This window comes from Mobula hypostoma, chromosome 8 (genome assembly GCF_963921235.1).
Source record: "Mobula hypostoma chromosome 8, sMobHyp1.1, whole genome shotgun sequence".
NCBI lineage: Eukaryota > Metazoa > Chordata > Chondrichthyes > Myliobatiformes > Myliobatidae > Mobula > Mobula hypostoma.
Window position 1 is genome coordinate 90,664,994 of NC_086104.1, and position 15,240 is coordinate 90,680,233.

At 40.3% G+C, this 15,240-nt stretch overlaps 1 protein-coding gene across 4 annotated transcripts in view; it reads right to left on the reverse strand.

Moving 5' to 3' along the window:
* The window catches only part of LOC134350717 (syntaxin-binding protein 5), a 238,902-nt gene that overhangs the window by 161,982 nt on the left and 61,680 nt on the right, over positions 1 to 15,240 (reverse strand). For all 4 annotated transcript variants that reach the window (XM_063056323.1, XM_063056321.1, XM_063056324.1 and 1 more), the window contains exon 7: positions 2,208 to 2,291. In XM_063056323.1, coding sequence (XP_062912393.1) covers positions 2,208 to 2,291 — 84 coding nt within the window. The remainder of the gene's footprint in view (positions 1 to 2,207; positions 2,292 to 15,240) is intronic.

The following is a 15,240-nucleotide window of genomic DNA, read 5'->3' on the forward strand; positions in this document are numbered from 1 at the left end:
AAGTGTGTGATAGAATATAGAACCATAGAAATATATGCCTCCGATCAACCCACTGCATCCATACTGGCCAAAATGGGGGTACATTTTTTGGCATTCTATTTTTGGCTCTCTGTCTCCGGTCTTCATGGGCTCACTCAAGCAATTTCTTAAAAGCAGAGTGCAGGATTTGGTCCACATTTGGTCAACATTTACAGTGGACCTCTCTGCCTTAATTTTAAATCCAAATGAGTCATTTTACCCAACAACCTGCACTTGGAGGAAGAGTGACTCAAAGTAAACACCTTTTTAATAGGGATATTAAATGGGACTTTTACCAAGGTGAAATGTTACAAAATTGCCAAGCGCTACAAATGGGAAAACCCTTTCACAGCACCAACAGCCAAAGGAAAACATGCACAAATAACACTGAAAAAGCTTATAGGTAGTAGTTAGGTGCGAGGACCTACTGATTTTTAATGTAAACACTGGACTCTGGCAATTTATATCCAAAATCCATTTGATCACTGTATATGGACATGACTATCTGCAAGTCCATGAACACTTCTGCAAGTGCCAAGCTTGGACCAGATCCATTTCATTACCGATTAAAATATTTTAATTAACATAACTCATTAAGGGACTTGATTTTAGGAATCCTACATGGTTATGACATTTTTCATCTTCTTTCAACCTTCCTTGAAATTTTCAACAATGCTAAAACAAAGCCAATGTGAAATCTGAAGATAAGCTTGCAATTATGGATGTCTTGTGTTCAATCAGTTTGAATTTTAAGAACACAAATTCAAAGTTTCTTGCTGTCACAATAAGACTTGTGCTTTCAGGCCCAAGAAAGTGTGGCAACAAGATATCTACACACTTGTCTGAATGGAAGATGCTTGTGAACTGGTAATTTAGATAGACCATTTGGACAAGTCATCAAATAAGGAGAGATTGTTTCTTAAGCCTGATTAACTTTTTTGTGGAAGTGACAAAACAAACTGATGAAGGTAGAGTGGTGGATGCAACGTACATGAATTTTAGTAAGGCATTTGACAAGGTTCCACAATCAGAGAGGCATGGGAACCAGGGAAATTTGGCTGGATGGATTCGGAATTGGCTTGCTGTTGGAAGACAGAGAGTTGTAGCAGATGGAATGTGTTCTGCTCTTTGTGATTTTCATAACTTAAGCTAAAAAAGTGAAGGATAGATTAGTAACTTTGCAGATAACTTTCAAAGTTTGGTGGTACTGTGCACAGTGTGTAGAATGTGTGTTGGTTACAATGGGACATTGACAGTATATAGAACTGGGCTGAGAAGTGGCAGATGGAGTTCAACCAGGAAACGTGATACACTTTGGAAGGTCAAACTTGAAGGCAGGGTACAAATTAATGGCAGAGTTCATAGCAGTATGTAGGAACAGAAGGATCTGGGAGTCCACGTCCATAGATCCCTCAAAGTTGCCCTGCAGGCTGATAAAGTAATGAAGAAGGCATATAGTGTGTCTTCATTCATCGAGGGATTGAGTTCAGGAGCTGCTATCAAACTCTGACTAGACCACAACTGGAGTAATGTGTTCAGTTCTGGTCGCCTCAGTTTATGAAGGATGTGGAAGTTTTAGAGGACGCAGTGGAATTTACCAGGATGCTGCCTGGATTAGAGAGCATGTCTTAGGAGGAAAGGAAAGGTTGAGTAAGTTCAGGTTTTTATCTTTGGAGTAAAACAGGATGAGTGGTGACTTGATAGAGGTGTACAAGATGATAAGAGGCATAGATAGAATGGATAGCTAGGTCCTTTCCCCAGGACAGTAATGGCTAATATGAGAATATATTTTTAAGGTGACTGGAGGAAAGTATATGGTGTATGTTAAGGGTAGTTTTTATTTAAAACAAAGAGAGGTAAGAGCATGCAATGCACTGTGGGTGTGGTGGTAGAAGCAAACACATTATGTACATTTAAGAGACTCTTTAAGTATCATGTGGATGAAAGAAAAATGGACAGCTATGTGTGAGGGAAGGGTTAGGGATCTTTGAGTTGATCAAAGGATCGGCACAACATCTTGGGCCAAAGGGCCTGTATTGTGCTGTGCTGTTCTATATTCAACGTCAAGTATAACTTCGCGACTTACTTGTGAAAGTAATACAAACTCCTTAAAATACTGAACAAAACTGTAAGGAACATTACAATGCTGTTCATCAGTTCTTCAAATCCAGCTACAAGTATACATTTACCTCATCATAGCTGTATCTGTACTCTCCTTTTTTTGATTTGAGGTCCCATAATACCAACGTTCCAGATTCAAAACCAATTAAAAGCTGCAGAAACAAAAAAAGTCATAAGATAACTCAAGAACAACTAAAGCTTACCTCCAGTCACCATTGGCAAGACCATAATCACAGATACAAAATTTGAACACTGACCCCCAGAAACAAAAGTGGGTAGAATGTTACATTTGTTCTTGGTTCTCCTACCTAAATTGTCATCTCTTACTTTGCTGCAACAGCAAATTGCAAAATTATAGGTGGCTAGGTACCAAGTGAAGACAGGTTCAGCTTTTTTAGCCAGGCTTGAAACTAATGAATAACCTCTTGGATGGTGGAATGGAGCTGTCAGGATAATATTGTTGTATTAAACTTGCAAATACTAGCCTTTTCACTTAACTTGTGAATTACAAGCACACAAATAATTTGGAAATGAGGAAAACTGAACTGCTGTAAACAATGAAACAAATGTAACCTCATGGCTTTAATGATAAGCATGTTGAACATGGATAATAAAACCAAGGGAAAATAAAATTAAATTCAGCAGTATGACAAGAAAAAGCAAGCATGATCTGGAATGGATAAGGGATCAAGTTAATGTAAACGTTTAATGCAAGAGGGAAGTAGAAACAAGAAGCACTCAGCTAAATAAAGTTAGATGTTAAGTACATCAAAGGCCTGATTATAGATGAGCCAAGAGTAACTTGTTAGCTTGGACAGTGTTCATAATTCAGCAGTTAAACAAACCCTGGGTGACTAGTAGCCACAATTTAAAAGGATGGTGATAACAAGCAAAACAAAACAGCCAACATTAGACTTAAAATTCAGTATGCTGGATTATTATACCTCGGGGGAAAAACAAAATCAGATGGTGACTATATAAATAACACTGAAAACAATTCACTCAGTTGTAAATAACTGCAAGAAGCAATCAGAATTATGGTTATTATTACTGTCTTACATGTGTGAAATTCGTTGTTTTGTGGCAGTGCAGAGAGAAAATTATTACAAATTACAAGATAAACAGTGCTAAAAAGGATTAATGAGGTAGTGTTCATGCACCATTCAGTAATCTAATGACGAAGGTGAAGATGATATTCCTGAATCATTGAGTATGGTTGTTCAGGCTCCTGTACCTCCCTGCTAATGGCAGTAATGAGAAGAGGGCATATCCCAGATGCTGAGGGTCCTTAAGGAATGATGCCACCTTCTTGAGGCACTGCCTCTTGTAATTCAGTTCATTAGAGCTTCTATACTAGGATGTGGTGCAACTTACATAGAAACAGAAGCTAATGAACAGGACTGAGGAAAAAACTTCCAGATTTAGCTATCAGGGAGCAAGGAAGGCAGAGAGTAGGCAGGTGGGCATTTGAACTAGTAAATGAGAAACGCTGAGGAAACTAAGCACAGCAAGAAAGCCTCCAATGATGCTTTTGCCGAAGAGAAAAGCCAGAAAATGGGAGTATAGCCATACACAACTAAATATAAGAAAATCCCTACTCTCAAAAATAGTCAAACACAGTTTATTTAATTATGGCTGAGGCATTTACAAGTTATCTCAGGACATCATGCCGAATAAAAGGATCCTCTCTGCAACTTTCACAGATACCAGTCTTCAGCGAAATTCCATTCTCACATGGCATCAAGAAACAGCTGAGAGTCTTCTTACTCACAAGGCCAATTGACCAGATAATATCCTGGCTGTAGTGTCAAGGATGTGCTCAAAACTGCTGCACCTGTTCCAGGACAGTTACAGTACTGGCAATTACCTGAATGAGGTAAAATTGCTTAAGTATCCCCTCCTTATAAAATGCAGGATAAATACGAGTGGGCTAATTATCATTCAATTAGTCTTTTCTCAATCAAAGCAATGGAAGGTGCCCTTGACAATACTATCATTAATGGTCAGTTGTATTCCAACAGGACCATTGGTTCCAGACTTACTGAAGTTAATAAATGGACCAAAGAAATGAATCTCAGCTGCAAGGTGAGAGTGACATCAAGTGACTTGACTGTGTGTGATATCAACAAGTTAATGGGAATTCAAGTCAAAAGTCTCTAATGACTTGAGTCATAACTGAGAGAAAGGAAGATAGCTGTGGTTATTATGAGTCAATCTCAGCCACAAAATATCACAAAGGAGTTCTTTATGTCAGCACCCAAGCCCCAACTATCTGCAGCTTTTTCATTATTGATATTTTGTACATGCAAAATCAGAAGTGAGGAGGTTTGCTGAATAAATGCAAGTAATGAAACCCTGATAGCATTAAGATATAGATGACAAGTAGTCATAGAAATGACAGCCACTGAGCATCTTCATCTCTACCCCACCTACCCTTGACATTTGATAGCACTGTGATTATGTGGTCTCCCACATCAATACTGTGGGTGTTACCAGTGACAAGAGACAGAGACAGCTGGATCAACTACATAAACACTGCTGCTACAGGAAAAAATCAGGAGCCCAGCTGGCAGTGACTGACACCTTGACCAAGCCATATCACCATCAACACAAGAGGGATTGAATGCACTCCATTTCCTGGGATGCTTATCGCCACAGCAACTCTAAAGGCACATATCACTCAAGCTAATGCAACCACCATTACTGGCATCTCATTCCACATCTTAAATGTTTACTCCTTCCACCAAAAAACATATCATGCCTGCAACATGAATCATTAAAAAAAAACAAAGTTACTTGACATGCCTATTCTGACAGAACTTCCTAAACCTATTACCTCTACCAGCAAGAAGAATAAGGCCAGCAGTGGTACAGAGTACTCCAACAGCTGTAGGTTCTCGAGCAAGTCAAAATAATCCTACTAGATAAACATATTGCAGTCCTTTCAACATGCCTGGTGTCATTGTGTGAATGAAATCACTGGACAGAGTTACTAGCAGATAAAAAGCAGGTTCTTTATTTGGCAAAACAAGGTAGAGCAGGCACCATATGGAGACGGTTTCGGTGGAAAGGTCTGCTGGCCCAATGTGGGGCTCGATATTTATTTGCTAAACACAAAAGACAATTCCATATTTACAAAGTATAGACAATGCTTTCTTTTGAAGCTACATACAGACTTCACACCTTCTGATTCACATCCATCCCACAAACACCAGCAGCATCTGGACTGGGATCCACAGCTTTTAGGAATGCATTGTCCAAAACTGAATCCACAATACATTATCAAGGAACCGAAGACTGGTAGCCAAAGTCATTTGCTAAATGTAAATGATCTAAACCCAAAAATCACTCTAACAGTCTCTCCTCTTGGCCCTGGACAAAAAAATAAATTTATACCAGGAAAGGCCAACCTAGGAGGATCTACTCAAATAGGGCAGCAAAAAAAGCCCTGCCTTGAAATTTACTCCCCACCCCCAATTTTGTTTGCCGATATCTACCCTAGCATTCTTTAATCGCTACCTACCAAATGTTAAGCAGAGAGGTTGCTCCAGAAAGTTGAACAAGTCTTCAGAAATGCAGCTTCTTTCCTGTGCCTGTTGGCTCTTTCCCTGCAGGCCGATTGCAGCTTAATCACATTCCTTGTCTTCACCCCTTCATTTTCTGGTCGCTGAAACTCTTTCTTTACAGGAGCACCCACAGGCCCTCTCATCGATGTACAGGAAGGGGTTTGAGTAGTCTCTATGTCAGTGTCTGCAAGGACCTCTCCCCAGTGGCACCCCCTTCTGAACTGTCTAGTTGATCACCAGCCCGACTGCAGAAAGGGCCCAGCTCCTCATTCAGACTGGGGTGACTGCCTTCAGATGCTGTGTGCAGTCTGAAATACCACTGAAGTTGTGGAACTTACTGTCTCTGCTTTAACTTAAAAATCCCTTCCCATCTATCTTCCAATATCTTTTCTATTCTATGCTATTAAACTAATCATCTACCTTCAGAAACCAGCCTTCATTACAGAGTATCATCATCATCACACTTTAGCATGCTTTTCACTGTTTTCCGTCATGCTCTCTGTCTTCTGCCTTTGTGTTTCCTTTGGACATGTTTTCATCAGCTGTGGTCAGATCTGGTATGGCCAGCTGGTGTTCCTCTCTTAGGTTTTTTGTAATTACACGGCTACTGGGTACACTTGAACCCCTGCTCTGTCTGTGGGAGCAACAAGAGGGTGAGTCATAAGCTTTAACCTGAGTTCAGTGTTTCCACTGGCTGCCTCATCGAGTCTGCACACAGACACAAGTATTATTCGTTAAGAGTACTATCTGTGGTCCTATCCACCTGGGGGCAAACTCTGGCCTTTCCGGCAGCACCCTCACCATGACTTGTTCGCCAGGCTGTGGAAGGACTATCTCCTTTCCCTCTGGCTCTCTCTGATCAGCGATTCGCTGCTGTTGTTTTGCTCGGTCCTTCAACACTTTAAGTTGGTTACAAAGGTCTTTCACGTACTGTGTCATTCTATCCCTGTATGCCCTGGGCTCCTCACTATAAGGGAGTCGCATTGTTCACCCCATCAATAATTTGTAGGGGCTGAGACCCAACATGCGGTTCGGGGTTGCATGCAATCTCATCAGGATTCCTGGTAATACATCAACCCACGTCTTTTCCATCTCAGCTACAGTTTTGCCCAAGGTGTTCTTGATTGTTCGGTTGATCCTTTCTACCATTCCTGAACTCTGGGGGTGGTAGGGTACTTGGAACTGTTGTCAAATCCCTAACAGTCAGCACATTTCCTTCATCATTTCTCCTGTGAAATGTGCTCCCTGATCTGAATCCACCTGAACTGTGGTTCCCCACCTTGGGAGGAATTCCTGAACTAAAATCCGTTCAGCGGTGCTAGCAGTGCAATCCCTTGCTGAGAAAATCTCTACCCACCCAGTGAAGTGATCCATAATTACTTGACAGTAGCTTTCCCCCTGCTTTGGGGTAGGGGCCCTGGGAAGTCCAGCTGGATATTTTCCCAGGGTCCCCTTGGCTGTTGTTGATCTGTCAGCTGTAGCTTTCTGCCCTTACCAGGATTATGCTGAGCATAAATGATGCAACGGCAGCAGAATTTCTCAACATCCCTGCCCATCCCTGACCACCACCAGTCCCTCTGAGGGCAGGCATTACTGCGAATAAAGTGGCAGAGGAACAAAAGGCAATTGAAATTGCGAGTGTACAGGAAGAAACGATGGAAGCCAGTTCAGTAAAATTATATGAAGAGGTGGAGGCAGAAGAGAAGGAGAAATGGCGAAGAAAGGAAGCACCAGATGAGAGCCGGACACATGGGGAGGAAGGAGTTGTGGCACCACCATGTATTAGGCAGATACTGCTGAAGTTATATCATGCATATTCGCTGCCCCTGACTTGTCCATATTATTTCTCCCTTTCCTGAATATATAACGGCCTCTGCTTCCCTTAGGATATCTATTCCAAGGATAGTGCCCTCATTATTTGGACATATCCAGAAATACACTGGAAGCTGAACACCCCCACCCCCTGCCAATTTCCAGTATTTGCAACTTGCTTCTTTCTGCCTTCACTGTTTTCCCTCCTACACCCCTAATATTGTTAATATTTAATATTTGTAATCCAGGGAGTGTGAAGCGTGATGATTGTACGTTCTAGTACCAATCGTTTGGCGACAATAAAGTATAATATAAATGGCCCGTCCGGTTGTTGGCAACGGTGGGTGTGTTATCGATACCGACACAGGTGTCCACTAACATATTGCATTGCCATCCCCCTAATAATGCTGTTATGTACATCTGCGGGTCAGCACTGGCAGTGGGGCCTGCCACCACATCTTCTTCTGACCTAGGAGCTGTCTTTACCAGCTCTATGATTTGACTGGCAGTCAGATTGGTCAGACTGGGCACCAGTGGGTGAGACATTGCATGTCTGCTGTAACGTTCACCTGTTTTTCTTTCCTCTTTTTTGGACACTGCCCCCAACCATGTCCCAATAGGCCGCACCTGTAGCATATCAACTCCTTTACCCTCCCACATCTATTCCAGCAGTTCCTTGCTTTATGCCCTGGTCACTGGCAACCAAAACAAACTCCCTGGTACATCACAGCAGCTGCATCCACTATAGCCACTTTACGATTTCTCTTGCACTTTCTTCGGTTTAGCTCACTGGCCCACGAAACTATCGCAGAGTAGGGTAACCCCACTGTAATGCCTTAAATCTAAAACTTCCTGGTGGGTTGAGCTCAGTCCTTCCTTCATCATTTTCAGGAAGACTTGGTCGTCCCTCCCTGGATTATCCAACCGGAAATACTCCTCATACGCTTGATATTTACATTCTGCATAATACATGGCTGTCTCAGCAGCTCTCCGAGTCCCTGCCATTATCACTCCCCAGTTACTCTTGCCTCCCTCCAGTCGCTGCCTCACTCCTCCTTTAAAGAGCAATATCTTTCTTCACTATTGGCACTCCCGGTAGTTGCCCATGTACCATTCCGCACCCCCTGGCCCATACTGTAAAACATATTCCTTGGGCACTTTGCTTTTACCAACATGTGTATATCTTTAGGATGCATCTGGTGAATTTCAACCATTTCCTCAAGCTTATGCCAGAATTCCGAATTTCCACATGCCACTTTAAGTGAGGACAACTCAGACAAAATGCTCTGTTTCTCCCCGGGGGTGAAGAGCTTATGAGTGGCCGTAATCAAGGTTAAGAGCTGGCTTGGATCATCAGGGTTCTCAACCTGACGTTGCTTGATCTCAATAGGTGCCATCCCATCAGATATATCTGGGTAAAACATCTCTCTGAAATATCTCCACATTAATTCCCACACTATGCAAAATATAATAGACAGGTGCCAGTTAAACAGCACATACTTAAAACCTCAGAGTATGTACTCTGCAATCTGCCACTTTTGAGCATTTGAACTCATGATGCCTGCTGTATTCATTTTCAACACACTCGCAAAACATATATGCTTGAAATGCAGCTCTCTGAATGAGTATACACGCCCTCACTATGGCGTCCCGAACTGTCGGTAACCACCCTTTGTAACTGGTGGCTCTGTCCCCTCAAACTAACATGCAAAGTTTCCTGTCTTACATTAACACACACACACTTTTATATCTACCAGTTCAGCTCCTCGCGTTCGTAATACCCCGTTTTCTCATGTACCACCGACCTGAAAAGATCCAAGTGTGAGTGCTATTTTTTAAAAAAATACTCACCCACTTAGACTGTTAAGATCGCTGGCCACACTATAGGTCACAAAGGCATCCCACTCCTGACACCAAATGTTGTTGCGTGAATGAAACTGCCAGAGAGAGTTACTAGTAGATACAAAGCAGCTTCTTTATTTGACAAAACAAGGTAGAACAGGTATCATATGGAGATGTTTTCAGTGGAAAGGTCTGCTGGTCCAATGTGGGGCTCAATATTTATTTGCTAAGCACAAAGGACAATTCCATATTTACAAAGTATAGACAATGCTTTCCTTTGAAGCTACATACAAACTTCACACCTTCTGATTCACATCCATCCCACAAACACCAGCAGCATCTGAACTGGGATCCACAGCTTTTAGGAATGCATTGTCCCAAACTGAATCCACAATACATTATCAAGGAACCGAAGACTGGTAGCCAAAGTCATTTGCTAAATGTAAATGACCTAAACCCAAAAATCACTCTAACACCTGGGTCTAAATTCTGGTTATACCACACTCAACTGCATTCAACTAAAGAACAAATGCTCATAACATATCCTTTAATCACCTTCCCAGAAGAAACTAAGGATGGGCAACAGTGTTGGCCTTGCAAGTAACGTTCACATTTTATGCATATTTAAAATTCTTTTGACTATTTTTGTCAATAAATTCTTCATAGTAACAACCTTTATTGTCTAGCAAATACTCTTCTTCTTACTCACATCACCCTGTATAAACCTTACGAAAATATCCAAGGACAAAAGCAAAAGCAAATGCAGAGGAGTCAAATGGCCAACATTTTGATTTGGAAATCTTTGCTTTTGCTATCTAACATTCCTAGTGAACATAAATGAACTGTATAATGTGAACCAGTGTAAACATTTCCTGCTTGGTTCTTTTAAATGGACATCCTTGCAAAACAAAAAGCATGGATAAAGACTGTCTACTCCTAAATGCATAACACAGCTCCAACACACCAATTAGATGGCATGTACAATATTTAACTTGCACTAATTGATCTTCTTACTACCTACAGTATCATGCATTTCAAGATTCAAGTTTATTTGTCACATGTACATTGCAGCAAACAGTGAAATGTGTCATTTGCATTAACTTCCATCAGACCCAAAGGTGTTCTGGGACAGCCTGCAAGTGTCACCACACATTCCAGCACCAACAATGCTTGGCATAATAACAAATAACACAACAGGCAACATAACAGCAGAACAAGTCCCATTCCCCTTTCCCATCCATGCAAATACACAGTTCTTTAACACCAGGATAGGTCTCCAGCGAAAATGACTCAGACCTGCAGAAACCTGGTTCAACTTGGCACCAATTCGCGAATACAGGGTGTCATCAGAACTCATCCCTCCTACCTGTACGGAGCTCTGACTCTGGAACCTGCCAACAACTTGCTGACCTGATGGAATCCACACCTATTCTCTGCCAATCTGACATCTGACCACATCCACATTGCTGGTCTTCAAACGCAGAGCAGAGAATTAAGCCTCCAAGCTAACCTCCAATTTCCTCACAACTCTATACTTAAATCCTAATCTAACCCCTAACTCCCCTCTCTGTCTCCAAACCATCCTTATGATTCTAAAAAAAAAACAAATTAAACAATTAAACAAATTAAAAACAACTAAATCTGAGCTGCGTCTCAATGGACATTGCACCTTGGCACCATCTTGGAAAAGATGATGCATTTTCATGTCCTTAAAAACCAATTAAAAAATGAGCATTATAGGATATAGCACAGCAGAGTTCTAGGAACAGCATCACTAGCTTAATTCTGAACACAATCAGTAGGCACTTTGTTTCAAGGCACTTCCTTATTTAAAAGCTATTTGCTCTAGATTGAAAGTTCTATTTGTCCAGCTTACACAAATTTGAGAGAGCTGGTTGTAAAAGTGCAGAAGAAAACAAACTGCAGATAAAAATAATACTGAAAACAAGTTGTAAAGAATCTTTGAAAGTGAATTTGTAGATCGTAGGATCAGTTGAGTAGTGAATCAAGAAGCCTGATGATTGAAGGGTAATAACTATTCCTGAACCTGATGGTGTGGGACCTTAGGTTTCTGTACCTCCTGCCTGATAGTAGTAATGAGGAGTGGGCATGGTCTGATGTGGGGGTCTTTGATGATGGATACTGCTTTCATGAGCAGCATGCCATCTAAATGTACTTAATGGTGACAAATTTAGTCTTTTGTGTGAGAGAACGTGTTTTACTCATTTTGCTTGACTATAATTCAGTTCACTAATTAGAGATAGGTAATAAAAGATGACCCTCAAATCCTGAAAACAAAATAAATAAAAAACAGTACTTCATTTGTTGTCAAGTGCTTTGGAACACTGAGTCATGAAAGATATTGCAGGAGAGTAGGACTTTTTCTTACATCGAATGCTATCCATCACTTGTTTAATTTGCTCCTGTCAATACAGCTTGTTGCTTCCATCAATACAATCAACATAATTTACTCTCTTCCTTAATTTAGCGCCAACTGCAAATGTAGATGTATGAATCACCAATCCTTTAACTAAGTTAGCTGATGAAATGCTGAGGCACTGGTACAGATTGCCAGGGAATACTTGTTTTCAAAGAACCAGTCAAAGCTTAGCTTTCACAGCCACTTTGTTTCCAACCTCCCAATTTTGCCATCACATGTGGGAGTACTCTCTGTAGTGCAGACATTGACCGTCATCAATCTATTACTTACCATAGTTAAACATTTTGTTCTTTTCATTCTGAAAAACAATTGCTGTTCAAAAATTAGAAACTCCTATGTTCTCTTTTAAACAAAGTAAGAATCAGCTTCACCCTAAGCGTGCTGTATAATCTGAAATAATATTCCATTACTTTGCAGAAATATTTAATCTTGAAAATTAATTTCGCAAAAGGAAAATAAGATTAGAGAATCTGACTTAATTACTGATTACCTCAGCATTCTGCTGTATTTCATTTACTCAGTTATCTACTGTTAATGTAACCTACAAGTTCTATAATTGTGATGCCCAAAAAGGGATCCAAGCAATTTAATAGCATTTTCTCATTCATTAAACATATATGCATCACTGAATAAGAGATACCATACAAGAGAAATTAGATTTATAGGACAAGCAAGATCTGCCGAGTCTAAACATCAGTTTAGTTTTGCCCCACACAGATACATCTATACACCATGCCTTTAATGACAGTGAGGTATTATGCCCCTACTCACCAAGGATCTGAGAGTTTCTTATCTGCCCTGAAAATTTGACCTGCTATGATTAAATATATGTGAATCTATAACTGAGCATTTGACTGCTTTTGCATCCTATTCAGTTTTGTATTACACAGTGTCATTATGTTTCTTCCAGTACATTATATTTTACTTATTTTTGTTATTAATCTGAGATGCCATCTTCCCTCTCAGTTTAACAGCTCATTTGAACATGACATGAATTATACTTTCTCAAGGCTAGAACTGATGAAACTGTCACGTGCAATATTGTTATTAAATGAAAAACCCTACAAGACTGTTATACTGGGAAGGTAGTGCAATAACTAACTGCTCCATTATTGGGGCAGTCCTACTAAAATAAAGCTGGCAAACAGAGTGACAAGTGCTAAGCCTAAGCAGTGATGACTGCCAAAGGTGCAAGGTATTTCATATTGACAGTTACAGTTGATAATAACAACTGAAAATAACTTCAAAGCACTTGCCAAGCTGCTGTTTAATAATGACGATTATATATAATTAGAGAAAACAAATATTAATGGGAATGATGAAGGGATTTAATTGGACTTCTCTTGTATATTGCATCTTGCTAAGGTTATTCAGTGTAACTTTTCCAGCTTCAAAAGATAGGAAAGATCAAAGAAAGAAATTGGTTTCCTGACCTGTATGTAAGATGATGCCACTTTGGGCTAGAAATTAGGACATGTGTTAAATAAAAATCTGGAAAACCAAATTCAAAACATACTTATGAACATGTACACAAAGAAAAGTTTAGATCAAAGATTGAAGAGAAATTAGGAAAAATTGCTTTTCATAATAATACTTAGGCCAGGTATTACAGACCAGGAGTTAGCCTGTAAATCAAGTCAGCAACAAGAGTTCTATAGACTACAGTTTGATTTTACGCATACAACTTGCATGCAAGTTATTCGCTACTTATTGCATTTTCGGCAGGAGTTATCCTGTTATTTTTGGGTGAAATGCTGTTTGTTGTTTCATTTTAACAAACTGCATATGTCCTACCCTACCTCTAAATCATTGGCTGGTATTCAATAAAGACTGTGCTTTTAAAAAAAATTGCTGTTGGAACACGGATGAGTTGGCACTGTATACTAGAAGAGAACGCAACAGTTGAAAAAGGAAAGGCCATAAAAAGTGAAACTTACATTGGATTACTCCACAGCTATTACAAACATGACAGATCAAGTGGGGTGTTGCATTGTAATGACTATAGTTAAGGATGTTGGGAAGAGCAGAAACAAACATTTGTTTCTGCTCTTCTGTGGTGATGCAAATCACTGCCAATGTGTAATTAATGTGTGCTATATTTTACTGTGAAAGAAATGGAAATAGGTTCCATGAGATGAACAATCTATTAAGTTACATAACATGATAAAAATGCTCTCCGTAGCCTAGATTCACATGACTGGGAATGCCAACCTAAGCACATTCACAAATTTCTGTAGAGGTAGTAAAATGATTTTCCAGTGTAGGTACAGCGAGTACAATCAACCCCTCATTATGGGGAGGAATTGTACCCCTAGAAAATGGTCCAAATTGTGATTTCCCCAATGCGAAGAAGCTTCATCAAACTCATGTATTTATTTACCATCTTCCTCCCACACAGTTTAGTTGGAGCAAACTTTATTCCATATCTCAAAATTTTGAATAGTGATTGTGAATTTTTAAAGGCAAATTTCTGATAACCAAATGGCCATAACACGGGATCATTTTTAATCAGTAGTCAGCCATTTTGTTCCTTCATTAGATTCTACATATTTTATATCTTCTGTAGCTTAACTGTACGCAGATCTGGTTGGTCAGCAACCAGATTCAACGTAACTAGGGTTAGGTTAGATCAAAACCACAAGTCTTACTGCCTGGACAAAATTATCCAAGACCAGCCCTAGGAAACAATTCCCGATGGCCAAACTTTTTAATTCCAATCCCCACTCCAATTCTGCCCCACTTCTACTGCCACTCTCGGGGTAGGGGAGCAAAACCTCATTCTGTCTGGGTAGCCTCCAACCTGATGGCATGAACATCGATTCCTCTAACTTCTGATAATATTTACCCACCACCCCACCCTCTTCTTCCATTCATTCCCCACTCTGGCTCCCCTTTTACCCCTTCTCTTCTCCCTAATTGCCTATCACCGTCCCCTGATGCCCCTCCTGTTTCCCTTTCTCCTATGTTCCACTCTTCTCTTCTATCAGACTCCTTCTTCTTCAGCCCTTTACTTTTTCCACCTATACCTCTCAGCTCCTCATTTTATACCCCCTCTCCCATCCATCTGGCTTCATCTATCACATTCCAGATTGTACTCCTTCCCCTCCTCCACCACCTTATTTTTCTCCCTTCCTTTTCAGTCCTGATGAAGGGTCTTAGCCTGAAACGTCAACTTTTCATTCCTTTCCATAGACACTGCCTGACCTGCTGAGTTCCTCCAGTATTCTGAAGGTGTTGCTCTGAATTTCCAGTATCTGTAGATTCTCTTGTATTCAGTATCTACACATTTACTTTGAAAGAACATGTTTTATCAAACAGTCAGCAGAGAAATATTGTGCAATGTGCAAACATTAACAGCACAGTTGCCCAATATTTATATTTGAGTAATCTATCACTTGAATCATTTTATGAAAGAATTTAATACGTAGCTTTACTTCAAAT